The sequence below is a fragment of the Chrysochloris asiatica genome, unplaced genomic scaffold (assembly GCF_000296735.1).
Source record: "Chrysochloris asiatica unplaced genomic scaffold, ChrAsi1.0 scaffold00081, whole genome shotgun sequence".
NCBI lineage: Eukaryota > Metazoa > Chordata > Mammalia > Afrosoricida > Chrysochloridae > Chrysochloris > Chrysochloris asiatica.
In genome coordinates this window covers 966,995-990,598 of record NW_006408599.1, presented here as the reverse complement: position 1 = coordinate 990,598, position 23,604 = coordinate 966,995, and the positions used below count along the sequence as shown (strand labels likewise).

At 40.7% G+C, this 23,604-nt stretch overlaps 1 protein-coding gene across 1 annotated transcript in view; it reads right to left on the bottom strand.

Moving 5' to 3' along the window:
* The window catches only part of TTLL11 (tubulin tyrosine ligase-like family, member 11), a 365,232-nt gene that overhangs the window by 257,744 nt on the left and 83,884 nt on the right, over positions 1–23,604 (bottom strand). The window contains exons 2-3 of the mRNA XM_006865720.1: positions 16,878–16,974; positions 8,260–8,393 (exon numbers count right to left, since the gene is read on the bottom strand). Of these exons, the coding sequence (XP_006865782.1) occupies positions 8,260–8,393; positions 16,878–16,974 (231 nt within the window). The remainder of the gene's footprint in view (positions 1–8,259; positions 8,394–16,877; positions 16,975–23,604) is intronic.

The following is a 23,604-nucleotide window of genomic DNA, read 5'->3' as shown; positions in this document are numbered from 1 at the left end:
GAGGGTCAGAGAAAAAGAAGAAGACCCCCAACGAGATGGATTGGCCAAGTGGCAGCATCAATGGACTCAAGCGTGGCAACAGTAGTGAGGTTGGCCCAGAACTGGGCAGAGTTTCGTTCTGCTGTGCATAAGGTCACTATGGGTCAGTACCAACTCGATGGCACCTAACAACAACAACAAATGGTCAAAATCAGAGAGCCAATAGTTTAGCAAGTACTTACTCATCTCTAAGGTGTTAACTCTTCATGTTATTGACCAACTCTGCTCTTCCTCTTGGATTTCCCATTGTGGCTAATGGCAACTGTGCCAGATTCTTAGACGCCTCAGTCCTGCCTAAACCACTCTCTTCAATTTATCTCCAACTTATACTGATTATGCTTTCTAAATAGTCCTCATATTTTGCCTTTCTCTACACTACCACCACGCCTATCTAAATACAACTCTCAATATCTCTCTTGCCTAGACAAGTAGATTAGCTTTTTCAATAGGTCTTATTCCTCTACCCTCCATAACCTACTCTACACTCTGCCAACAGAGTTGGTTACTTTTCTAATATTAAAATCTGATCACATTCCCTTCCTCCTGCTTAAAGCCCCTTCCATGGTTTCCCCCTTGTTAAGTTCTTTAAGCAGGCATTAATTTCCTCCATGATCTGGCCTCTGCTTCTCATACTTCATCTACTATCAAACCCTCCTCTTTTCAGCTCCAGTAATACCACACTGCTTATCGTTTTAATATATCATACTTGTTCACGTGTGTATGCCTTTGTATGAGTTATTGGTTTTGCCTGAAACGTCCTTCTTTCTTCTTTGACTAGCCAGACAAGTAAACTTATTATTTCAAAATCAGGTCCGGAGTCCCCTCTACTAGAAAGCTTTCTCTTTCCTTCCATCTACACTTAACCAGCACACTTCTTTCTGCGCCTTTCTCTGGAATGTTATTGTACTTATACATTTATGTTCAAATGTTGTTGCTGTTGTTAGGTGCCGTTGAGTCAGTACCAACTCATAATGACCTTATGCACAACAGAACGAAGCAATGCCCAGTCCTGCACCAGTCTCAAAATTGTTGCCACACTTGAGCCTATTGCTGTTGCTACAGTGCCAAATTATCTCACTGGGGGTCTTCCTCTTTTTCGTTGATCCTCAAAATGGCTTCCCATGTTATGGAACAGAGGGTATAGTTATTGACTTTTGAATCAGTCCTACAAACTTTGTAACCTTAGTTAAATTATTTAACTTCCTGTGCTTCAGTTTCCTCTTTTATGGTGTGGTGCTGTAGGATAAGCATTGGACTGCTAAATGCAAGGTCAGTGGTTCAAATCCACCAGCCACTCCTTGGAAACCCTTTACAGGGTTGCTATGAGTCTGACGACAGCAACAAAGGTTGTTGAAAATGTTTTTAATTAGGTAATCTCAATAATTGTTACTATTAGTATTATGCAATCACTCATTTAGAATACTTCCACTTTCAGCCAAGATAGAGTAACAGAGACTAGGTTTATCTCACTTTAAACAAGCAAAAGCTGTACAGAACACATAAAACAATAGTTTTCAAAGCAGACATCAGACTACAAAGGACAGTGATTCGTGGACAAATTATATTACCCCCTATGATTGTGTGGTGTGGTGCTGTGGGTTAATGCGCCAGACTGCAAAGCCGTTTGAACTGCAAGGTCAGCAGTTCAAGCTCACCAGCTGCTCCTTGGAAACCCTATACAGGGTCGCTATGGGTCGGAATCGACTCGATGGCACTTAATAACAGCAATGACTGTGTGGTGTGGCACTGTAAGATTAACCCACCAGCCACTCCTTGGAAACACTATGTTGTTGTTGTTAAGTGCCGTCAACTCAGTTCTGACCCATAGCAACCCTGTATAGTGTTTCCAAGGAGTGACTGGTGAGCTTGAACCACCAGCCTTGTAGTTCAAATGGCTTTGCAGTCTAGCGCATTAACTCACAGCACCACACCAGGACTCCTGCAAATACTATGTTGTTGGTGTTGTTAAGTGCCGTCGAGTCGATTCCGACCCATAGCAACCCTGTACAGGGTTTCCAAGGAGCAGCTGGTGAACTTGAACCACTGACCTTGCAGTTCAAACAACTTTGCAGTCTGCCACATTAGCCCACAATGCCACACCAGGACTCCCACTACAGTCATTCGTTGTAAGCTGAAACCAACTCGACAGCATTTAACAACATTATTGTTTCGATTTACTGCCTTAATCGAGATTCCAGGCAGAAGCACAGGGAGCAAGAATTCAGATGGAGACCAGTGGCTTTCCTGAGTGGAGGAAATGGAACTGAGAGTCAGGGAAGGTGAATAACAACGTTCTCAGGAAAAGTATTGGAGAAAAGATTGCTACACAAAGAAAGAACTATGGGGATCCACAGAGGGGCTCCCTTGAGTATTTAGCAAAGTACAGATCAGTACAGGTCAGGAAACAACTTGAGGCCAAGCTTTCCAACTAAGGATGAGAAGCTCCAGTGCCTGGTGCACACAGAGCTTGGAATCATGTTGATTCTCACCAGCCAGAAGATGATTCAGAGAGTCTTGGGTAGAGTACCCATAAGATTCTTGCCTCACTAGTAAGGAATATTAACCTTAGACTGAATACTCTCCAGTCCTGCCTAAAAAGTCTTCAAAACAAGACCTAAAAGGATAAATCTGTTTCCAAGCAACATAAATGAAACCCATAACATAACAAAGTTCAAGAATATTTATAGGAACACAAAAATAGCCAACATCCAAATAAGGTAAGATTCACAATGTCTGGTATCCATCCAAAACTTATGGGACATGAAAAGAAGCAGGAAAACACAAGTCAAAATAAAAAGGAAAATCAATCAATCAAACCCAGCTTAGAACTAAGAAAATTAAAGTTAGTAAACAATTACATTAAGATAACCATACTGCTGTAATCTACATATCTACATGTTCAATAATTTAAGAACAAATATGGAAGATATGAAAAAAAAAAAAAAAAAATCCCAATCAAATGCCCAGAAACAAAAACAACAATGAGTGAGATGGAAGCTATACTGCATGGGAAAGTAACAGAAGATTAAGCATTAGAGAAGAGGGGGGGAAATGAGTAAATTTGAAGACAAACAATAGAAATACCCCAGAATGAAACAATTCTTTTAAGAAAAAATGAGCAGAGTATCAGTGAAGTGTGGAACAATTTCAAGTGGTCAGATATATGTATAACTAGAATCTACACATGTAAGTACATGTATTTTCTGGCCATTCAAGAATAAATAGCTAATAAGCTTAAGGAGGAGACCAAAGCACTAAATACATCCATACATCCAACTAATCCAAACAGATAGGGAAAAAAAAAACACAAAACAAGTTGGCAGACTTGAACCCAACAACACTGATGATTGCATTAAGTGCATTTGGAGTAAACCTACAATTAAAAGACAGAGATTGTCAAACTAGATAAAGAAGCCCTCTTAAAAATGCAGATTTAGTTGAAAGCAAAAGAATGGTAAACGATATACCAGATAAATGTTAAGCCAAAGAAAACTGGAGGTACTACATTAATATCAGATCATTGTTTCAGTATATGAATATTACTACATAAGTAACCATATCATCAAGCTAATAACCTTAGTTGGCAATGAGTCAATTTCAACTTATGGAAACTCCATGTGCTTTAAAGTTCCAAAGAGTTTTGGAATGGCTACAATCTAAGGAGCTCTGGTAGCGTTGTTGTTGTTGTTAAGTGCCATCGAGTTATGAATCGGGCTGCGAACCTTAAGGTCAGCGGTTTGAAACTACCAGCCTCTCTGTGGGAGAAAGATGAGGCTTTCTACTCCCGTAAAGATTTACACCCTCAGAAACCCTATACAGGGTCGCTATGGGTCAGAACCGACTTGACACAACAACAATCTTTTGGAAGTAAACGGCCAGGACTTTCTTCCAAGTGAATTCACCCAAGGCCTTGCTTCTAGGTGAATTCAAACAGTTAACCTTTCATTCGTAACTGAACACTTAGCTGTTTGTACCACAGTTTTTAAATAACTGACAGAAATAGACAGGGAAACAGATAAATCCACAACTAGAGTTGAAAATGTCAACACACACTCTCAGTAATAGAACAAATAGACAATAAATCAGTAAGGAAGAAGTGAACAGCACTATGTACCAATTTTATTGACTGCTATACCAACAACTCCAAGATACACATTATTTTCAAGTGCATATGAAATATATTTGCCAAGATAGGGTCATAAGACAACTCTCAATAAATTTAAAGAGATTTAGATAATACAGAATATGCTTTATGATATCAAAATTAAATTAGAAATCAATAACTAAGGATACTGGGAAATGCTAAAATTATTTTTAAATTAAAAATACACTTATAAAAAACATATGAATTAAAGTACAAACCTCAAGGGAAGTTAGAGAACATTTTGAACTGAGTTATGATGAAAATGCAGTATACCAAAATCTGAGATGTAGCTAAAGCAGTGTTTAAAGAGCAATGTACAGCTTTAACGTACAAATACAAACTATCTTAGGTTTCTTAAAAGACTGGAGAAAGATGAGCAAATTAAGCTCAAAAGACATACAGCAATGAAATAATAAAGAGCAGACATAGATGATATAGAAGAGGGACAATGAAAACACCCGTTGACTCTCTGAAAAGATCAATAAAACTGATAAACCTTTAGTTACACTGGTCAAAACAAAAAATAAAAAGCAATGAAATAGTAAATACACTATATCCCAAATAATTTTAAAAATAAGAAAATATTCATGAACACATTCAACCATTTCTATATGTAGCATACGATCAAGAGCCAATGATCCTGAAGGAAGAAGTCCAAGGTGCATTGAAGACATTGGCAAAGAACAAGGCACTGGGAGCTAGGTGGAATACAAATTGAAATCTTTCCACAAATTGATGCAAAACTGGAGGTACTCACTCTTCTATGCCAAGAAATTTGGAAAACAGCTACCTGGCCAACTATAATTGGAAAGAAATCCATATTTGTGCCCACTCCAAAGAGAAGTGACCCAACGGAATGTGTAAGTCATCAGACAATATAATTAATATCACATGCAAGTAAAATTTGGTAAAGATAACCCAAAATTGGCTGCAACAGTACATTGACAGGGAACTTCCAACAGTTCAAGCCAGATTCAGATGAGAATGCGGAAAGAGAGATATCATTGTTGATGTCAGATGGATCTTGGCTGAAAGAAGAGAATACCAGAAAGATGTTTACCTGTGCTTTATTGACTATGCAAAGGTTTTTGATTGTGTGGATCATGACAAGCTATGGACAATATTGCAGAGCATAAGTATCTTGGAACACTTAAATGTGCTCATGAGGAACCTGTACATAGACCAAGAGGCAGTCATTCCAACAGAATAAGCAGACACTGAATGGTTTTAAATCAGGAAAGGTGTGTGTCCAGTTCGTATTATTCAATTTGCATGCTGAGCAAATAATCAGAGAAACTGAATTTTATGAAGAAGTATATAGCATCAGGATTGGAGGAAGACTCATTAACAATCTGCAATATGCTGATGATTCAGCCTCGCTTGCTGAAAGTGAAGAGGACTTAAAATACTGGTGAGGATCACAGACCACAGCCTTCAGTATGGGTTGTACCTCAATGTAAAGAAAACAAAAATCCTCACAACTGGTAAATGGAGAAAAGATTGAAGCTGTCAACGGTTTCATTTTGCTTGAACCCGCCATCAACATTCATGGATGAAACAATCAAAAAATCAAGTGACATGGCGCACTAGGCAAATCTGCTACACAAGATCTCTTTAAAGTGTTCAAGGGCAAAGATGGCAATTGGAGAACTAAGGTAAGCCTGACCCAAGCCATGGTATTTTCAGTAGCCTTATATGTGAAAGTTGGAAAATGAACAACGAAGACCATAGAAGAATTGATGCATTTGAATTCTGGGGTTGATAAGAATATTAGAAGTACCACAGATGCCAGAAGAACAAACAAATCTGTGCTGGAAGAAGTACAGCCATAACACTCCTTAGAAGCCAGGATGGCTAGACTTGATCTCTTATACTTTGGACATATTATTAGGAGGGACCAGTCCCTGGAAAAGGACATCATGATTGGTATAGTGGAGGGTCTGTGAAAAAGAGGAAGTCTCCCCTCCCTCCATGAGATGAATTGGCACAGTTGCAGCAGAAACGGGCTCGAGTATAACAACAATTGTTAGGTTGATGCAGAACTGGGCAGTGTATGTATGTTCTGTTGTGCATAGGTGTCTATGAGTTGAAACCAACACAACAGCACCTAACTACAAATGTCGGTAAATTTGACACTTTGGATGAAATGGACTGATTCATTGATAGATGCAAATAACTTGTATCTATTAAGCATGAATTTGTAAATTCAGAAAACCCTGCTTTAGAAAAGCATACATACTTTATTATTCCATTTCTATGAATATGTGAATTGCTTGAGCAAGCAAAACTAAATGAGAGAATATAGACGAGTGGTTGCCTGAGGTGGAAGGTTGAGGAGACTGACCACGGAGAGGCACTTCTGGGGATGATGGGAACAACACTCTTCTTACTTGAAGACACAGTTAGTATCTCATTAAACTAGGTCTTGCAGAATAGTTAAGGCTTAGAGCTTTAGAGATGAGAAGTATTTCATTTAAATTAAGTCTTGCAGAATAGTTGAGACTTAAGAGTTTTATAAATGAGAAGTATCTCATTTAAATTAGGTCTTGCAGAATAGTTAAGACTTAGTTTTAGAGATGAGAAGTATCTCATTTAAATTAGGTTTCACAGATTAGTTAAGACTTACAGTTTTAGAGATGAAACGTATCTCATTTAAATTAGGTCTTGCAGAATAGTTAAGAGTGAGTTTTTAGAAATGAGAATAAATGGTAGTGTGAAGCTGTGGGGTAAATATGAGGAACATCTGATCGTTTCTTTCATATTTTAAAAAGTTACATTGTTATAGTATAATTTATACATAATAAAATGAACCTATTTAAATTATGAAACATATACAGGCCCACGTAAGCACCATCCCATAGAAAGTGTCCTTTTAAAACTTGCAGCTTTAAGCTGTTTTTGTGTAGCTCTGGTAGCGTAGTGGTTACGAATTGGGGTACAAACCGCAAAGTCAGCAGTTCGAAACTACCAGCTGATCTGCGGGAGAAAGATTAGGCATTCTGATCCCGTAAAGATGTACATCCTCGGAAATTCTGTACAGGGTCGCTATGGGTCGGAACCGACTTGACGGCACTTAACAACCACAGGGTCGCTATGGGTCGGAACCGACTTGATGGCACTTAACAACAACAACAATCATACTTTTAAAACACGGGTTTTATAATTCAACATTAAATCCAAAACACTATGGAGGCAACAAGATAGACGATAAAGACCATAGGCCATGGAATCAGATCTAGGTTTCAATCCTACTTCTCGAGCAAGTCACTTAATTTCTCAAAGCTTCAGTTTCCTTATTCATAAAATGGAGGTAATAAAATCAACCTCTCAAGATTGCTGGGAGGATTAAAAGAAACCATGTTAAGCATCTAGCACAATGCCTGGAATATAGTTGGACCAATAAATGGCATCTGCCTTATTGCAGTTAAATAGACATTTGTTGTATAGTTACCCTCAGATGTATAGTATGGCCTCTGGAATCTGTTGGCAAGGACTCTGAAGTAGTCCTAAATGACACCTTTAAAAAATGAACCAAAATGGTAAAGTAATTCTGAGTTCAGCTTCCCTACTGGTTCTATTTCACAATCAGTGGTGAAGGCTCCAAACTATTTCCTGCTCAAATGTATTGTTTTGATGTGGAATGGCTATTTGGGAATTGATTCTAGAATGAACTTAAAAGGATTTCCTCCTCCGTTTTTCAGACTGTGAGAAGCTGTGGAGACCATTTCTTAAAGATTCTCCCACAAAGCCCAGTCCACTTGACTGTTCAGCCCCCTGCTCCGGCTGTCTCTCCAGCTTCCCAGTGTCCTCTCTCCAAACACCAGCTCTAAGATCAGATCTCCTGGAGCCCAGAGACTTCTTCCATTTAGTTTCCTGTTACCCCACATATTTAATTCTACAAACTGCCAAGATCATAGTCAGTACCTACCACACTGTTGGGTAAGACGTTCCTTTAGCTAGTCTCAGCTTCTTGGGGACCCCTCCCGCAACTCCCACCTTCCCTGCCAGGGACACATAGGACACAGTTGCAACCATAATAGCATTTCAAAGGTCATGAGGATGGAGGGCCATTCTACCTGAGCAACAAAGAGCTGGAACTCGTCAGGTAGAATCCATGAGCGAGGGTAGAAGTTGTACTCATCAGGAAAGAGATCCTGCATGATTCGCACTGCTCTGCTCAGAGTGATTTTACGCACCATCTCCGTCATGCCTGGGGAGAAGAGAAGCTGTGAGGTTTTAACAACAGTGGGCCACTAGCTATAAAACAGTCATTATTTGGGAAAACCACCCACCCGACATATTCACTCTTTTCAGCTAGGATAAAAAAAGGTATATGTTGTTCCCCACAGCAGTGACTTACGGTTAGGAAAGGCCTACCAAATTAATGAAAAACTGGAGGTAATAGACTGATTTTTTTTCCTCCTTATAAAATTTGAAGCTTCAATGAATTTTCACCTGGTTTATTATTCCATTCCTTGTCAGCCCCTAGACAATGAATAAAGTGAAGCACTTATATCTTACACTTGAAAGCCTCTTTAATTGTTGGTCACCATACATACTTCTGGGCTTCCTTCCATCTTATGCCCTGGATAATATGATCTACTGGACTCTAGCTATGTTATGAGAAGTTTAATTAAGTTGCTTTGTTTTCAGCTTTCGCGAGTATTAAAGGTACAAAATAGAAAAGGCATACACCTTTCAACATTAAATCTGTCTCCTTGCATTGAGGACAGGAAGTGGAAAGGAGAGTAGAGCATAATTCATAGTTTAAGGAGGCAAATGCAAGTGGAAGTCCTTCAGTTTTAAGTTTGACAGTGACATTAATCAGATCTAATTAATATGCCCCAGCAGGGATTGAAATTTCTCACTTATAACACATTTGAGAAGAGTGGTGTGATGTTGTTTTTTAGTTTGGGTTTTTTTTTTTGTTTTTTTGTTTTTTCTTTTTTAACATCTTTAGTAACTCTGACAAGAGAAGAAACAGTATATATCTTAGCAAACTATAAGCCAATAAATTTAAAAAAAATTTTTTTTTTGTATGATTATTTTTTTCAATTGCTGCCATGCCTCAAACTGAAGGGTGTAAATAGCTTTCACCTTGAGGGAAGCCAAACAGTTCTTTACTAACACTAGAAAATGACTTAGCAAACTTAGTTTTATTTTTTGTTTTTGTTAAGTGCTTTCAAGTTGGTTCCAACTTGTAGCAGCCCTGGATAGGATTTCCAAGGAATAGTTGGAAGGTTTGAACCGCCAATCTTGTGGTCAGTCGTTCCATGCTTATCCTACAGTGCCTCGCCAGGAGATGTATAGAATGCTTAGTAAAAACTGATCAGATACATGGATTGAATGAGTCTTACTCTTACACATGTTCCATCTTTGAAAATTTTTCTAGCGCGTATGCAATCTTTCCCTGAGTGCTCTAAAAAATTCAACAATTCCTTAGGGAGACTGCCTAATTTATCTTATGATAGAACTATGGGCCTTCTTCTACCACCAAATCTTGGGATTGTTCTTCAAGTGGTGATGGAAATTTCATAATTTTTATGGTAAATGATATATGAAACATCATTTAAAAATATGATGTCTGATATAGACTGGTAATAAATAGTTTCTTACTAACAATGCTTGTGAAATATAATTTAAATAATAAATTATGTCACTGGATCTTAATTACATCTTTTATAAGATATGGGTCCTGATGATGTGGTGGTTAAAGCGACTGACTGCTAACTGAAAGGTCAGCAGTTAGAAGCCACCAAAACTTATTTTTCAAATAAAAAATACAAAGTCACATGTCAGCTTGGCATGTCCAAAGTATCACCCCTTCTAAATGGGCACCATCCGAATGCATGCAGCTTCTCTAAGCTTTCAGGTTCAAGAAACAAATGGTGAACATCTGAGGATGAAGATTTTAAGAAATCAACTTCTTGCTTTCCTCAGCATATTAAAAAGAGCAATAAATCTAAAGATCACAGTCTCAAAATGTCAATGCCCAGATTCTTAATTCTTGTTTAGGATATGGGAAGGATTAAGCAAGACATAAAGGGTCTTTAAAAGCACCAATATACTGTGCTCTAACATAGTCTTTTAAATATTGAAGAAAACTCACTGAATACACTGTTATGAGCTTTCCAAGAAATAAATATGAGTTCAGAAAATTACAGTCCCCCCCCCCCCACACACACACGCACAATTAAAATCTTTGAGCTATAAATGCTGGAGTTGAACATGAAGTTTAAAAAAAAAGTTTTTAAACATTTTTTCATCTTTTTACCTTCAACTATTTTGACTAGTGTTTGACTGACATTCTAGTTATAGCATTAAAGCTAAAAAAAAAAAAACCTTTCCTTTCCTAATTAATAGGAAGACAGCACCTTACACCAAGGTAGATGATGTCAGCTGACCAAAGAGCATCCTAGTCTTTTCTGCATTTTGATGATATGGTGTCAGGGGAAGATTCACTTTCAGAAAAACACTTGGCACAATACAGCCAGAATTGCTATAAGTGGAGGCACTTAGTTTGAATGTTCCAGAAAGATTTTGTAGACCTCAAAGTCTAATACATGTATCTCAAAGCTACAATGTCTTCTTTTGAAATGTGCATAATCACAGGAGCTAATAGGTCTGATTCCAAGCATACCTTTGTGTTTCCAGGCAGTTCTCTATGGCCAGATGAAGAAGCAGCCTACAAACCAATGGCTACTTTTCTCCAGACACTTCCTGCCCAAAAATTGTGGGCAGCTCACATTAACTCTGCCTGAAGGCTTCTCTCCAGGAAGCACCCACATAGGCCTCCTTCAATCCACTTACCACCAAAACCTCTGTTCGTCCACTCAAGACTGCAAGGCACAGTCCCTGATCGTCCCCTGTGTCCCATGTGGAAGCTGCTGGCACCCCTGCCTCTGGTGGTGGCTCAGACCTATACATGGGAGTGTCATCTCACACTAATTCCATGACAAGAGCAAGAGGGTGTCTAGTTGAGCCAGAGCACATGTTCATGTTCCCACAGTAAACATGGGAAAGAGAGGCTCTTAGCTGTAGGCTCCCAACCCTGCCTCCCTTCTCTAAGCAGCTGTGACACCTGACTTCTCCCTGTGACCCCTGTCCCTTGACTCCAGGGCCCATTTTGACGTGAAGCACAAGCTGCTACTCTAGGTCTAACCATCAGGGCCTCTCTGCTAAACGTCCGACCTAACTTTATACTCCAATTAGACAGCTGTTGCTAGATTTTGACTCAAAGGGACCCCATGTGACAGAGTAGAACGGCCCCATACAGTTTTCTACATTGTAATCTTTATAGGAGCAGATCACCAGCCTTTCTCCCAAGGAGCAACTGGGTGGGTTTGAACTGCCAAACTTTCAGTTAGTGGTTGTGTGATTAACTATTGTACCACCAAGTAGCCTCCCAACTAGGTAAGGAGGATTTTCGTGTGCTTTTCTGAGAAAACCAGTTGCCAGTTGAGTCCATTCTGACTGATGGTAATCCCATACGTGTTAAAGTAGAACTGTGTGCCAGAGAGTTTTCCATGGTTGATTTTTAGGGGGAAGTAGATTACCAGGCTTTCTTACAAGGTACCTCTGGGTAAATTCAAACTGCTAGCCTTTCAGTTAGCATTCAAGTGAGTTAACCACTTGAACCACCCAGGGACTAGTTTCTTCTGAGACTTAGTTGCTTGTCCCCAAGTTCCAACAACCTGTCTTTTGCTCCAGGTGCCTAAGTGGCTGCCTTCCCAAAGCACAGAGCTGAGGCCTTTGCATTATACTCTCCCCAAAGCTTCTCCTCACCACTGTTTGCTCCAAACCTACTGTACTGTTTAAATCACTGCCGTATTTATGAAGATACCAATAAAAATAGGAAGCAATGATGAAAACTGAAACCTAGGGAGAAAAAAAAAAAAAAAAACTGGAATCTTGCCTTCAACTTGAGCCCAGTGTCAGGAATCCGGCTGCTGACAGGTTCTATTGAGGCTGACTGCCTGCCTAGCTTTCTCAATAAGATCTGTTCCTTGATGGCAGATATTGTGGCACTTCCCCTGTCGACTGGGAAAACTCCTAACACCAAAGGTGTGCTTTCTGTCTGGATAGTGCTGCAGCCTCTTAGCTGTGTCTCTGCTTCCTTTTTAACGTTTCACCCAATGCACCCGTCTTACTGCTCTTTGTAAAATGCAAGCTGCCCGTGTCATTCTCCAGTTTAAAAATGTCTCAGTGGCTCCCTGTGACCTTCAGACTTTAATAATACTCTGCTTCAGTTCCTGTACTTCTAGTCCCTCTCTGCTGCCCCTACCCTTTCTAACCATAATGGGCCAGTACCCGTCACTGAATGAGCAATACAATCTCAACATTCTTCACCTTTGTACCAACTCTCCTCCTTTGTTTCTCACCAGGGTAAGGCCCACCCATCTCTGCAGCCTCAGATCACATGTAAGTCCTCTTTTCCAGGATCTTGCACCCTGACTGTCCCCGAAGCAAATCTCAGTTGCATGCCCTTGCTCCTAACTCCCACAGCACCCCAAGTTTCCCTGTAGCTAGCATTCGTTCTGTATTATACCTTTCTCTCTCCATGCCTTTCTCCTGATCTTTGTATCCCCACAGCCGGGGCCAAGGCTTGATACATGGTTGCTCCCCATAGAGTCCTCACTGGAGCCCTGTACCTTTCTAAGAGAAGGCCCCCTCCTCCTGGTGTTCAGGGTGGGCTCTCAGGACCACCTGTCCTATGCTTCCATAGCTCTCAGAGCATGAAACGCAACAACAACAAAAAAAAAGTTTGAAAGTTGAGAACTGACAGCTGAACACCTCCTTTTATTTAAGTTTTCATTATTATTTCCTTTGTATCAGTATCTTTATAAATACTTCAGGGGGTTAAATGGTAAACAGTGAAATTGAACATGCATAAGTGAACATCTGAGAATGACATCAGCAAATGAGACACTGCACCATTGTATGTGGAGATAATGCTAATGATAAGGACGGTCATAAGTATGCTTTGTCATAACTAGAATTTGTTGTGAGTCGGGGACTACGTGAACTGGACTTCCTTAAAACAATTCATTGCCACTGAGTGGATTCCAATTCGTAGCAACTCCATAGAACAGAGGAGAACTACTCCACAGGGTTTTCAAGGCTACATTCTTCACAAATGCAAACTGCCACATCTTTCTCCCGCAGATAAGCTGGCAGGTTCAAACTGCCAATCTATTGGTTAGCAGACAACTGCTGAACCACAGCACCATCAGAGCACATTTTTCTTAAAGCAAAGACATATCTAAATCAGATTACTTTTCTAGAAAGTCATAACTCACCAGTTAAGATATAATAACATGTTTTGAACAAGAAAGTAACTAAAATCTAACATGCTGACACAACAAAATAAATTACTTCCACACGCATATCCAAAAGTTCCCAGTTTACTCAGCATGTAGTGTTTCTATTTTTTGGCACATCCACTAGCACTCTGAATAATGTACAGTGCATTGGAAATGCATTTTTAGAACAATAGAGTATATCAGAGACAGAAGATGAGATTCGGCATAAACAGTGGCCTCGGGAGAGACTGATCTTTAATTATCCATTGCTGAGGGTTGCTGGCTTTCACCTGGGAGTGGGTGTGGCTGCACTGTTCCTTCACCTGGAGTTTCCAGAGCTTGCTTTGTCATTAGAGCTAATTAATTGCTACTAGTAAAGTGGAAAATTATACGTTCCAATCACTGGCATGTGGAATATGGGATGGGACAAACTTGCTTCTCTGGAATGAATATTCTTATAACACCTTTAATGAAACGAGTCCTTTGGGGCTAATTTTTCTGTATTTCTCATTTGTGTTCCAATGTAAAGCCATAGCTACTTCTTTTTTTCCTACTCTCAGTATTAGATAAGGCATGAGGAAATGGGGAAAACGTAAATGAAGCCTCATCTGATAATTCATGTCTAAAGAGCTCTGTCCTTATTCATTGGGTTGTGCCCTTCCAAACTATGCTTTCCCAATATCCCAAAAAGATCTTTTAGAGGCACCAAAAAGTCCCATTTTCTAATCAATGAGACCAGGATAGTAACTATTCCTTTAGACTAGTGTGCAAAAATCCTTGCTTCCAGAATCATTCTTGTGGCACTTAACAACAACAACAAGACTACACGATAATTCGTGTTTCATTTATTCTTCCAAATAAAGAAAAATAAATAAATTCCATGTCGGCTACTCTAACCAGGCATAGTATTATCTAGAGTTTTGATGATGCTAAAAGGAAAAATGTATATTAAAATTCAGAGTCTGAAAAAAAAGAATCCTTCTTGTCCTCTAAAAATACAAAAAGGAAACAGAAAAAAACCATTTTCTCCTTCTCTAAGGACAAATTTGACTTTGGGTCAAGTTTCTAACTCTGTTCCCCTAGAAACCAATAAAGTTAGGATGTCAATTGTGTTACTAGACAAAAAAGAGCATGATTAAAATGATCCCTAATTGGTTAAGTGACATAAATACCCGGTAGGAATCCATAGTTGTGTTTTTGAGTGGAGTGATTTTTGTAATTTCACGTGATCCTTACAACAACTCTGGAAGCCGTGCTATGAGGTCATTACAAAGATATGGCTGCGAGGCTTCTAAGCCAAGGCAGACCCACATCCATCGATGGAGGTCTTCTCTTCTTGTACCTGAATGTTCACTTATGGGGGCAGTAGACTAGCCCACGGAACTGTTGCAAAAGACTCTCACTGAAGAGTCGTGTCTGACACTGGCTGGCTGGCAAGCAGCCCTTCCTGCCTCGTGGCCTTCTAGGTGAATATGGCCATGTGTGGCCAAGGAAGTGACTTTGTGAAGCTGAATGCTTACTTGACAATCCCTAGTGGGTACGACGCCACTGTTGTTGCTGTGCGCCAGTGAGTCAGTTCTGACTCTTCAGACCCTCTGAGACAGAGAAAAGGTCAGGAGCACATCACCAGGTCTTTTCTCCCTCGGAAGCCTCCCACCTTTTTGGTTAGAAGCCAGGAGTTTAATTGTGGCACACAAGGCTCCTGGTAACATCAAGAGGGGTCTTTTCTTAAAGACATGGAATAAAGTGCCAAAGGAAAAGACCAAGCTTTAAAGTAAGCATGAAGGATATAATGAATGCTAAGAGAATGCAGCTTATATTGACTGAAAAACTGCAACCATGTAAAACCGATAAATAAGCATGGCTAGAAATAGAAACTATTCACTTTGTTTTTTTTGTTAAATGAAGAATGGGATTTAGGATGATGGTCTTTTAAAAAATTATTAGTTCTTGTATAATAATATGGGAGGACAGTGGCTCCATAAGATAAGTACTGGAACTAGAAGGTCAGTAGTTCGAGCCCACAAGCTGCTCTGCAGGGAAAAAAATGAGGCTTTCTATGAGGCTTTCTGCACCTGCAAAGATTTAAAGCCTCAGAAATCCTATACAGCGTTGCTATGAGCCAGAACTGACTTGACAGTGCTTAACAGCAACAACGATTACAGTCTGTGCAACACATTACAATTTGTCTTTTTCCTTTTGAATTTCTTCCTTAGGTCAATGCTGCCCTTTGGATCTTGAATGGTTGACCATTCCAAGTGAGTATATCTTACTAGTGTTGTTATCTATTGCCTTCCTTGTCACCCAAGTTAACATATGTCTACCTTCTAGCCAGTGAATTACTCTCCCTCCCCTCCCACCCCTGGTAGTCATCAAAGAATGTTTCTTTTAGCATGAAAACCTTTTCTTGACCTTTTACAACAGTGGCCTCATACAATGTTTGTCTTTTTGTGATTGACAAATTTCACTCAGTATTATGTTCTCTCCATGGTCACTCACACTATGAGGTGTGTCTTCTGTTGATGGATATTTACACTGTCTCCATCTCTTTGCTATTGTGAATAGGCTGCAATCAACATAGGTGTGCATACATCTGTTCATTTCAGGCTCTTATTTCTTGAGGACATACACCAAGTAGAGGGATTGCTGTGTCATATGGCATTTTACATTACAATTTTTTTTTAATAAGTGGAAAATCTCAACCTAATGTTTCCTTCTCTCTAAGCATTCCCACTACACTTGTTCTCTTCACTCAGCCATCAAAATTCATGAAAACAGCAATCGTAGCCAAAGAAGGTGAGAGAGGTTTTTAAGATAAAAAGGTGTGTGAGGAGCGAATGTGGAGTGGTGGTTCTGGCACATGGAGTCCTCTACGTAGGGGAAATCTCACTGAGATAATGACCTTTAGGTCAAAGGCAGAAGCTGCGTGCAGCCTATAGTATTTAGCATATAGACTGGTGTCTCCAAACACAATGCTTAGAAGGAAACATTAGGTTGACACTCCATAGTCCTAGAAGTTTAGTACTTCTGTTTCCTGCAAATCATTCAAGTGAAATGTAGCTTTTCATTTTGAGACTATAGCTCCCAAGTTATATGTCTATATGACATCTACAATCTGAGAGGTAAAAAAATCATGTTCTTAATCCAGTGGAATGAGACAAAGAAGGTCTTCTTTTCATATTTTTGGCCCTCCAATCTTTAAACTGTTAGTAGTTGAAGTCCTGATTATCTCTGAGCTAACTTCTCTCCCAGAAGCAGAGGGGAGGCAGCAATTCCCAATTAAGAGCCCTTGAATTTGATCTGAAAACACTGCCATGTTTTTGTAGAAGAGTGCATCCTGAGTCTCAGCCACAGAAATGTTTCTAAATGCCAACAATCATCACAACAGATACCTGGAAACTTGTTCACTTGACCGGAGAATATGTCATTGTCATGAAATGAAACTCCATGCCAGTAGATATCACAAGGCAAGCGTCTACCAAATGGGAACTAGAAGAAAGAGAAAAAAATGCAATGAACAGTAATAATAAGAAGCAGGGTTATCATACTAAGTGTCTATTGTGTACAATTTCCTAGCACCCTGTTATACATCAACTGACTTAATCTTCAAAATAAGCACACAAAGTAATATACTAATGTATATTCCTTCCCGTTTTATACATGAAGAACCCAACTCACACAGGTTAAGTAAATTGTTAGAGTCACTGCTACTAGTGAGTGGTAGTTATGATTCAATGTAACAGGCACTATATTTGTGGTTCTACAGGTACCATTTCACTTTAATTCTCATAACTATGACTGGTGAGCTTGACCCACTGACCTTGTGGTTCAAACTGACCATGCAGTCCAGCGCATTAACCCACAGCACCATACCAGAACTAATAAATACCATAATAAAGCATTATCCCCATTTTACAGATGAGAAAATTCTGGTTAAGGGAGGTAATGTAATGAGCCCAAGGTAAGGAACAAAATCAGGTTTTGAGTTCAAGTCTCTGAATTCCCTTTCTCTAAAAATTGCAAACCTCGAGTCAGTCCTGGAACACAATAAAGACCATTTGAGTGAATAAGTGAACAAATCAGGAGTGGTCGTCAGTCTCAAGATGACATAATCAGACTCTCTTTCAGGCATTTGGAGTTCAGAGAAGTTAGGGAACCTTGCTGGCTCTGAAACTGGGAGAAATCAATAGTCAGAGCTGCAAGTGGTGCTTGGCTATGTGCACAGAGAAGTCAAAGTTGCTGAAATAGAAGGAAGGAGCAGGTTTAGAGAAAAGTCAGGCTAAGAGATCATGTCACCATGAAGGCCTGGGCTGAGTCACCTCAGTCCCTGAAGGTCTCTAGCCTCTAGCCCCTAGTCCCAGAACCTCTGGCCTTAAAGCCCTAGATTGCTGTTAGTTACTGTTGTTGTTGTGTGCTAGTGAGTTAATTTTGACTCGTGGCGACCCTATGGCCGTCCTGGTGTGGTGCTTTAGGATAACTCAGATGACTTTGTTTCAGAAAAAATAAATGAGGCCATGTTCATTCATATTTAGAACCTGCTTATTAAAAGTCCAAATGAAAAGAAATACCAACACATTAAATGAAATAATTCGATTGTCCCGCTTTAAAAAGGAAAATCAGTTACTCAGAATGTGTATCTACTGCACGTTGAGGGGCCTAAGTTCCAATGGGAAAACAGAGCACTACTGATGAAATGTGGTGGCTCAATAGTAGCCTTCCAACTCCTCCAAATTAAAATGAAGGCAAACAGACTCAAGCCCTTTAAATCATTTACATTATTTCAAAGCTGTGCCAAAATGAGGCATATGTTACACACTCTATTAGCATTAGCAACTTCTATTTATAATTTATAGCAATTCACTCATTTTCTTTGCATCCAATGGGCTATAAATTGTTAATCCTGTAGTTGTAAATACAAAGAGAGACAACATATGTTATTTTCTTCCAGCTGCTAAATGCTACAGAGAAGGGGGAAAGAGCTAGAAGTGGAGTCTCTCCAAAGCAGGGCGTCCAAGCAAAGACCCAGACCACTTTGCTGGCTGCGATGGCCACGCTGTAGGAACAATACTTGCACTACTAAATCAATGCACTTCTTCAACAACCTGATGACTTATCATCCTTACTGATACCCTTCATCCTTGCCAGCCTCATGACAACCAAATAAACTCTCCATTCAGTTTGGAAAACCCCATCTTTTCACTAACCTATTCATTACAAATTTATGGGTGTGCCAGGCAGCATGCTGGGATACAGATGAGCACAATCTTAAATAGGTCCCAGGACATCATACTCCTACGTCTTTTAAAGTACTTCTTTAAAATCATCTGCTTGAGCCCCCTGAGGCTAAGGGCCCATCTGTAGCTCAAGTCTGTGTTCCCTGCATAGAGACGTTGGGGTGCTGCTCAGATGTTCACAGGGCAATTAAAATTCAACAAATGGTTCTCAGAGGCTCCAGTCCCCACTTGTCTCAAGGTCAGCACCATCCTCCCAGGTCTCTAGAATCTAAGTCTGGGAGTCATCTTCCCATTCTCTTCTTCAGACTCTTTTGGAATAAGCACTGAATTCAGGGTCAGAAGACCAGAGAGTTCTAGACCTGTCTCTGCTAATTAGTAACTAAGAGCTCTAATGCAACTAACTGAAACCTCAGTGTTCTCGGTAGGTTGACTGAAACCCAGGGGAAAAGAGGAAAGTAGTGTGAGCTAAGGCCAGCTTCTGTGGGGCTGTAGCCCAGTGCCAGGAGCACTGTAACAGGACATCACGTGCTGAGAGATGAAGGGGAACTTACTAAACACAGACTGAGACAAAGGTTCCAGAGAGACTGAAGATAACCAGCGTGTGCCATAAAAAGCAAAAAGAAAAGTTTCTCAAGACAAAAGGTGTGGTGAACAGTGTGAGAGGTCAAGTAAGATAAGAACTAAAGATTGCTCATTAGCTATACTGACATGGAAAGCTTCATAACCACTTCAGGCCACCATGATCACCTTCCCGATGCCTCTAGCACTTACTGTGCTTATAATTTGTCTGCACTGTTAGTTCATGAATCCATGTAAACCTTATCTATCACTACATACTTCTGGGGTTGGGAACAATTTGGCATACTTGTCTTCTCTCAGGCTCTCCAATGGTGTCTAACCTGGTGGTAAGCCCATAAGAAAAGCAGCTGTACTCCCCCCTCCTCAACATCCAACTGGTCATCAAGTCCTCCATGTGCGTTTCTAAATTTATTTTTTCCCCTCTTCTTCCTTAGTCCCCATTGTCACGGTTTTATTTCAGGGCCTTATCTCTCACCTAGATTAGGACTCCACCAACCTCTCCTCATATCCCCATTTCCAGGGTCTCATCTTCTTGAAACCAGAGGGATTTAGAAAGAGAAAAACAAAAACAAAACAACTCTGACCATATTTTTTCATGAACCACAACATCAAGTCTAAGCTCCAAGTCTGACCTTAGAGACCCTCCACAAATCTACCTCTGTCAACTCAATCTGGAGTCCTGGGGTGATTCTGTAGGATCAGCACTGGACTGCTAACCACAAGGTCAGTAGTTCAAACCCACCAGCCACTCCTTGGAAACCCTATATAGGGTCGCTATGAGTCGGAACTGACTCAACGACAATTAACAACAACCTAGTCTGCCAAATGTCGAGTCACTTACACCCTGCACTCTGTGCACCATTGCCATCAGACTGCATCTGATGCCCCAAACAGCAAACACGTCTTATGCCTTCTGCCTGGAATCTTCTGACTCAGCTTGATCATCCACTGCCTCCTCCAGGAAGCTGTGTAGGAATTCCGAGACTGTCGATCTTTACAGGATCAGAAAGTCTCATCTCTCTCCCATGGAGCTGTTGGTGGGTTTGAATTTCCAACCTTATGGTTAGTAGTACAGTGCTTATCCTACAGCACACCAGGGCTCCTTCAACACATAGTTAACTTTGATGATGATGAAGACAACAAACAATATATTTAGTAGCTGCTATCCAGAAAGCCCTGGAGTCCTGATGTGGTGCTATAGGGTAAGCACTGGACTACAAAGTCAGTTTGAACCGCAAGACCAGTGGTTCAAAACCACCAGCTGCTCCTTGGGAACCCCTATATAGGGTCACTATGAGTAGGAACCGACTTGATGGCACTTAACAATAACAACATTCAGAAAGCCCTGGTCATGTAGTAAGTAAGTTACACATGACCAGAGAGCCCTGGTGGTGTAGTGGGTTATGTATTGGGCTGCTAACCAACCCACCTATTGTTCCTCAGAAGAAAGAAGAGGCTTTCTGCTCCCATAAAGACTTACAGCCTTGGAAACCCTACATGGGGTGACTTGAGTCTGAATTGACCATGGGTTTATCCAGAAATTCATGTACTTATTGATGAAAAATGGCTGCAGATGTTGCTAACAATGGTGTCTGTGAACAACTGGGGGCTTCAACAAGTCTTTGAGTTTCTTAAAAGCATGCATGCAATATGCTGGGAAGAATCTCAAAGCTATTCATAGCTCACTAAAGGTTAAAAAAAAAAAAAGGCTACAATGCGTTCAAGTTTTGATGTTAGGGATACAGACAAGACTGTCCTCGTTATCAAAGAGTTCACAAAGCAGAGAAACTTCCAAACAAGATATTGCAAAAAGATTTGGGAAGGGAATATGCTACAGAGGTTACAGAGCAGGGAGTGTTGGTAAGACAGCTTCCTGGAGGACAGAGTGGATGATCAAGCTGAGTTAGAAGATTCCAGGCAGAAGGAAAAAGACGTGCTTGCATTTTGAAGTATCAAATGTAGTCAGAATCAATTGATAGCAGTGGGTTGGGTTAGGACTTTTGATACTATGTGTTAAACACTTCACATGCATCTCATTTAGTCCTCACACCAATCTGTGAGAAAGATACTACTATGAACCCTATTTACAAATAAGAAATCTAAAGCTTTGAGAGATTTGACCAAGGTCATAAAACTAGGAAGGGCCTTGTTGTCGTTATTGCTAAGTGCTGCAGAGTCACTTTCAACTCATAGTGATCTTGTATAGGGTTTCTGAGGAGCGCCTGGTGAGTTTGAAGTGCTGACCTTCCAATCAGCAGCAGTCCGGTGCCTTATCCTACAGTGCTGCACCAGAATTCCATGGTGGTGGTGGTTCTGTGCCGTGGAGTCAGAACTGACTCATAGTGACACTGTACAGGGTTTCTGAGGCTGTAAATCTTTACGGGAATAGAAAGCCTCATCTTTCTCCCAAGGAACAGCTGGTAGTTTCAAACTGCTGACCTTGCGGTTCACAGCCCGATTCGCAACCACTATGCTACCAGAGTTCCTTAGTCAGGATCAAATCCAAGTCAGCCTGATTCCAAAACCCATGTGCTTAACCCCTGCTGTTGTTCAGTGCTGTGGAGTTCATTTTTGACATACAGTGACCCCATGTGACAGAGCAGAAGTAACCTATAGACGTTTCTAGGCTATAATCTTCATGGGAGCAGATCCACTGTGTGGACTCAAACTATCAACCTTGGATGATATGTCAAGCACTTAACTGTTGTGTTACCAGGGCTACTTGCTTAATCGGTTCATGTTACTTATTGATTAAGTAAATTATTTCAACAAATCTACCTTGACCCATCTTTGGCACAAATAAAGTTCCTCCTTCATGAGCATACCTGTGTTTGACCCAAACTCCTTATGCCTCTTATCCCGACAGACTAACAACAGACTTGCACATCAGCCAGGCTCAAACAAGAGCTGAAACCATTACACGTCCTTTGAGCCTATTTGTGCTTAAGGAACTGATGCTCGGGGGAGGGGAATGGAAGAACAAGGCGGATGGGTGAACAGTTAGGCAGGTTTCATGGGCTGAGTGGGACAGAGGTATATAATGATATATGCACAACCTTGGAACAACAGGGCTCTGGGATACAGGGATTGAGGCATGGTTTGAATGGGTAAAAGAGGGGAAATAATATTAAGATGCTGGACTGTCTTTTGAATCTTGGTTTCCCTTGCATACCATTATAAAATAGACACTTAAGGGGGAGAGACAGGAATAGCCAGAAATATCACCATAGAAAGTTTGTAAGTCCATCTTCTGCCTATAAGTGATTGTTGTTGTTACAGTTTGGAATACGTAAAATGAGGCTACAACATGCCCAGTGAGGGAGGTTTCCTGCAGAGCCTCTGCATTGCATAAAGACATAGGTGGAATCCTGAATCCCATCCAGAATTTTCTGAGGTGGGAAATTTCCACCTGAAAGGACAAGCAGACCAGCCTGGAGCTGCTAGAAGAACAGAAGATACTTCTTGAAAGAAAGACCGACAGGAAAAATACAAAACAATAACGGCAGTCCGATTGACTACTACAAGAACAAGCAAGTTGCTCACCCAGGAGACATCAAGGCAAGTTGTCGGGTCCCCTCAGGGCAAACCCCCTTCCAAGACTAAGACTCAATGAGAATACACAAGCAGACATGCACTCTGACTGTGACCACGTTGGTCACTGATAGGGGGAAGTGAGGGGAAAGCAACAATGAAGCTACGAGCTAAGTCCTACCATGTTCAATAGATTCCTGTGAACCCAAGTGGAGACCTGGTTGGCCAGAAGTATGGCAAGACCTGGGGACTCCTAGGCCCAGAGTCAGTGACATAACCACAGAGGACTAGAGTGGAGAGTGAAGCGTCCAGCTAATAAGTGTGTGCATATGCACAAGCATACCCACACTTGCACATAATACCCACTTGACCTGGCTTCAATGGCTGGATGATCAGAACTCGACTAGAAGAAGAAAGAAGAGGTAAAAAAGAGTAATCTGATCCAATTTTATGAACTTGACCTATACCTATGGATGCAGTAGCTCAAAAGAGGGAACAAATATTTATAGCGAAGATCATTCCCACCCCCTCGATACACAGGGTAGATAGGGATGGGTAACTTGGACATTGGCTACCCAAAATGGGGGGCTACAGAGGCAAGAAGTGACTGGCTTACAAGCTTTCAAGAGAGAGCCTACCCCCCAAAACTGAGACTCGGTGGAAATGCACGCTCGGATTGGTAAACACATGCATCACCGTTGGGGAGAAATGGGGTAAAAGCAGCAATGAAGCGGCGAGTTAGCCTCACAATATTCAGAGGGCTTCTGTGGACCCA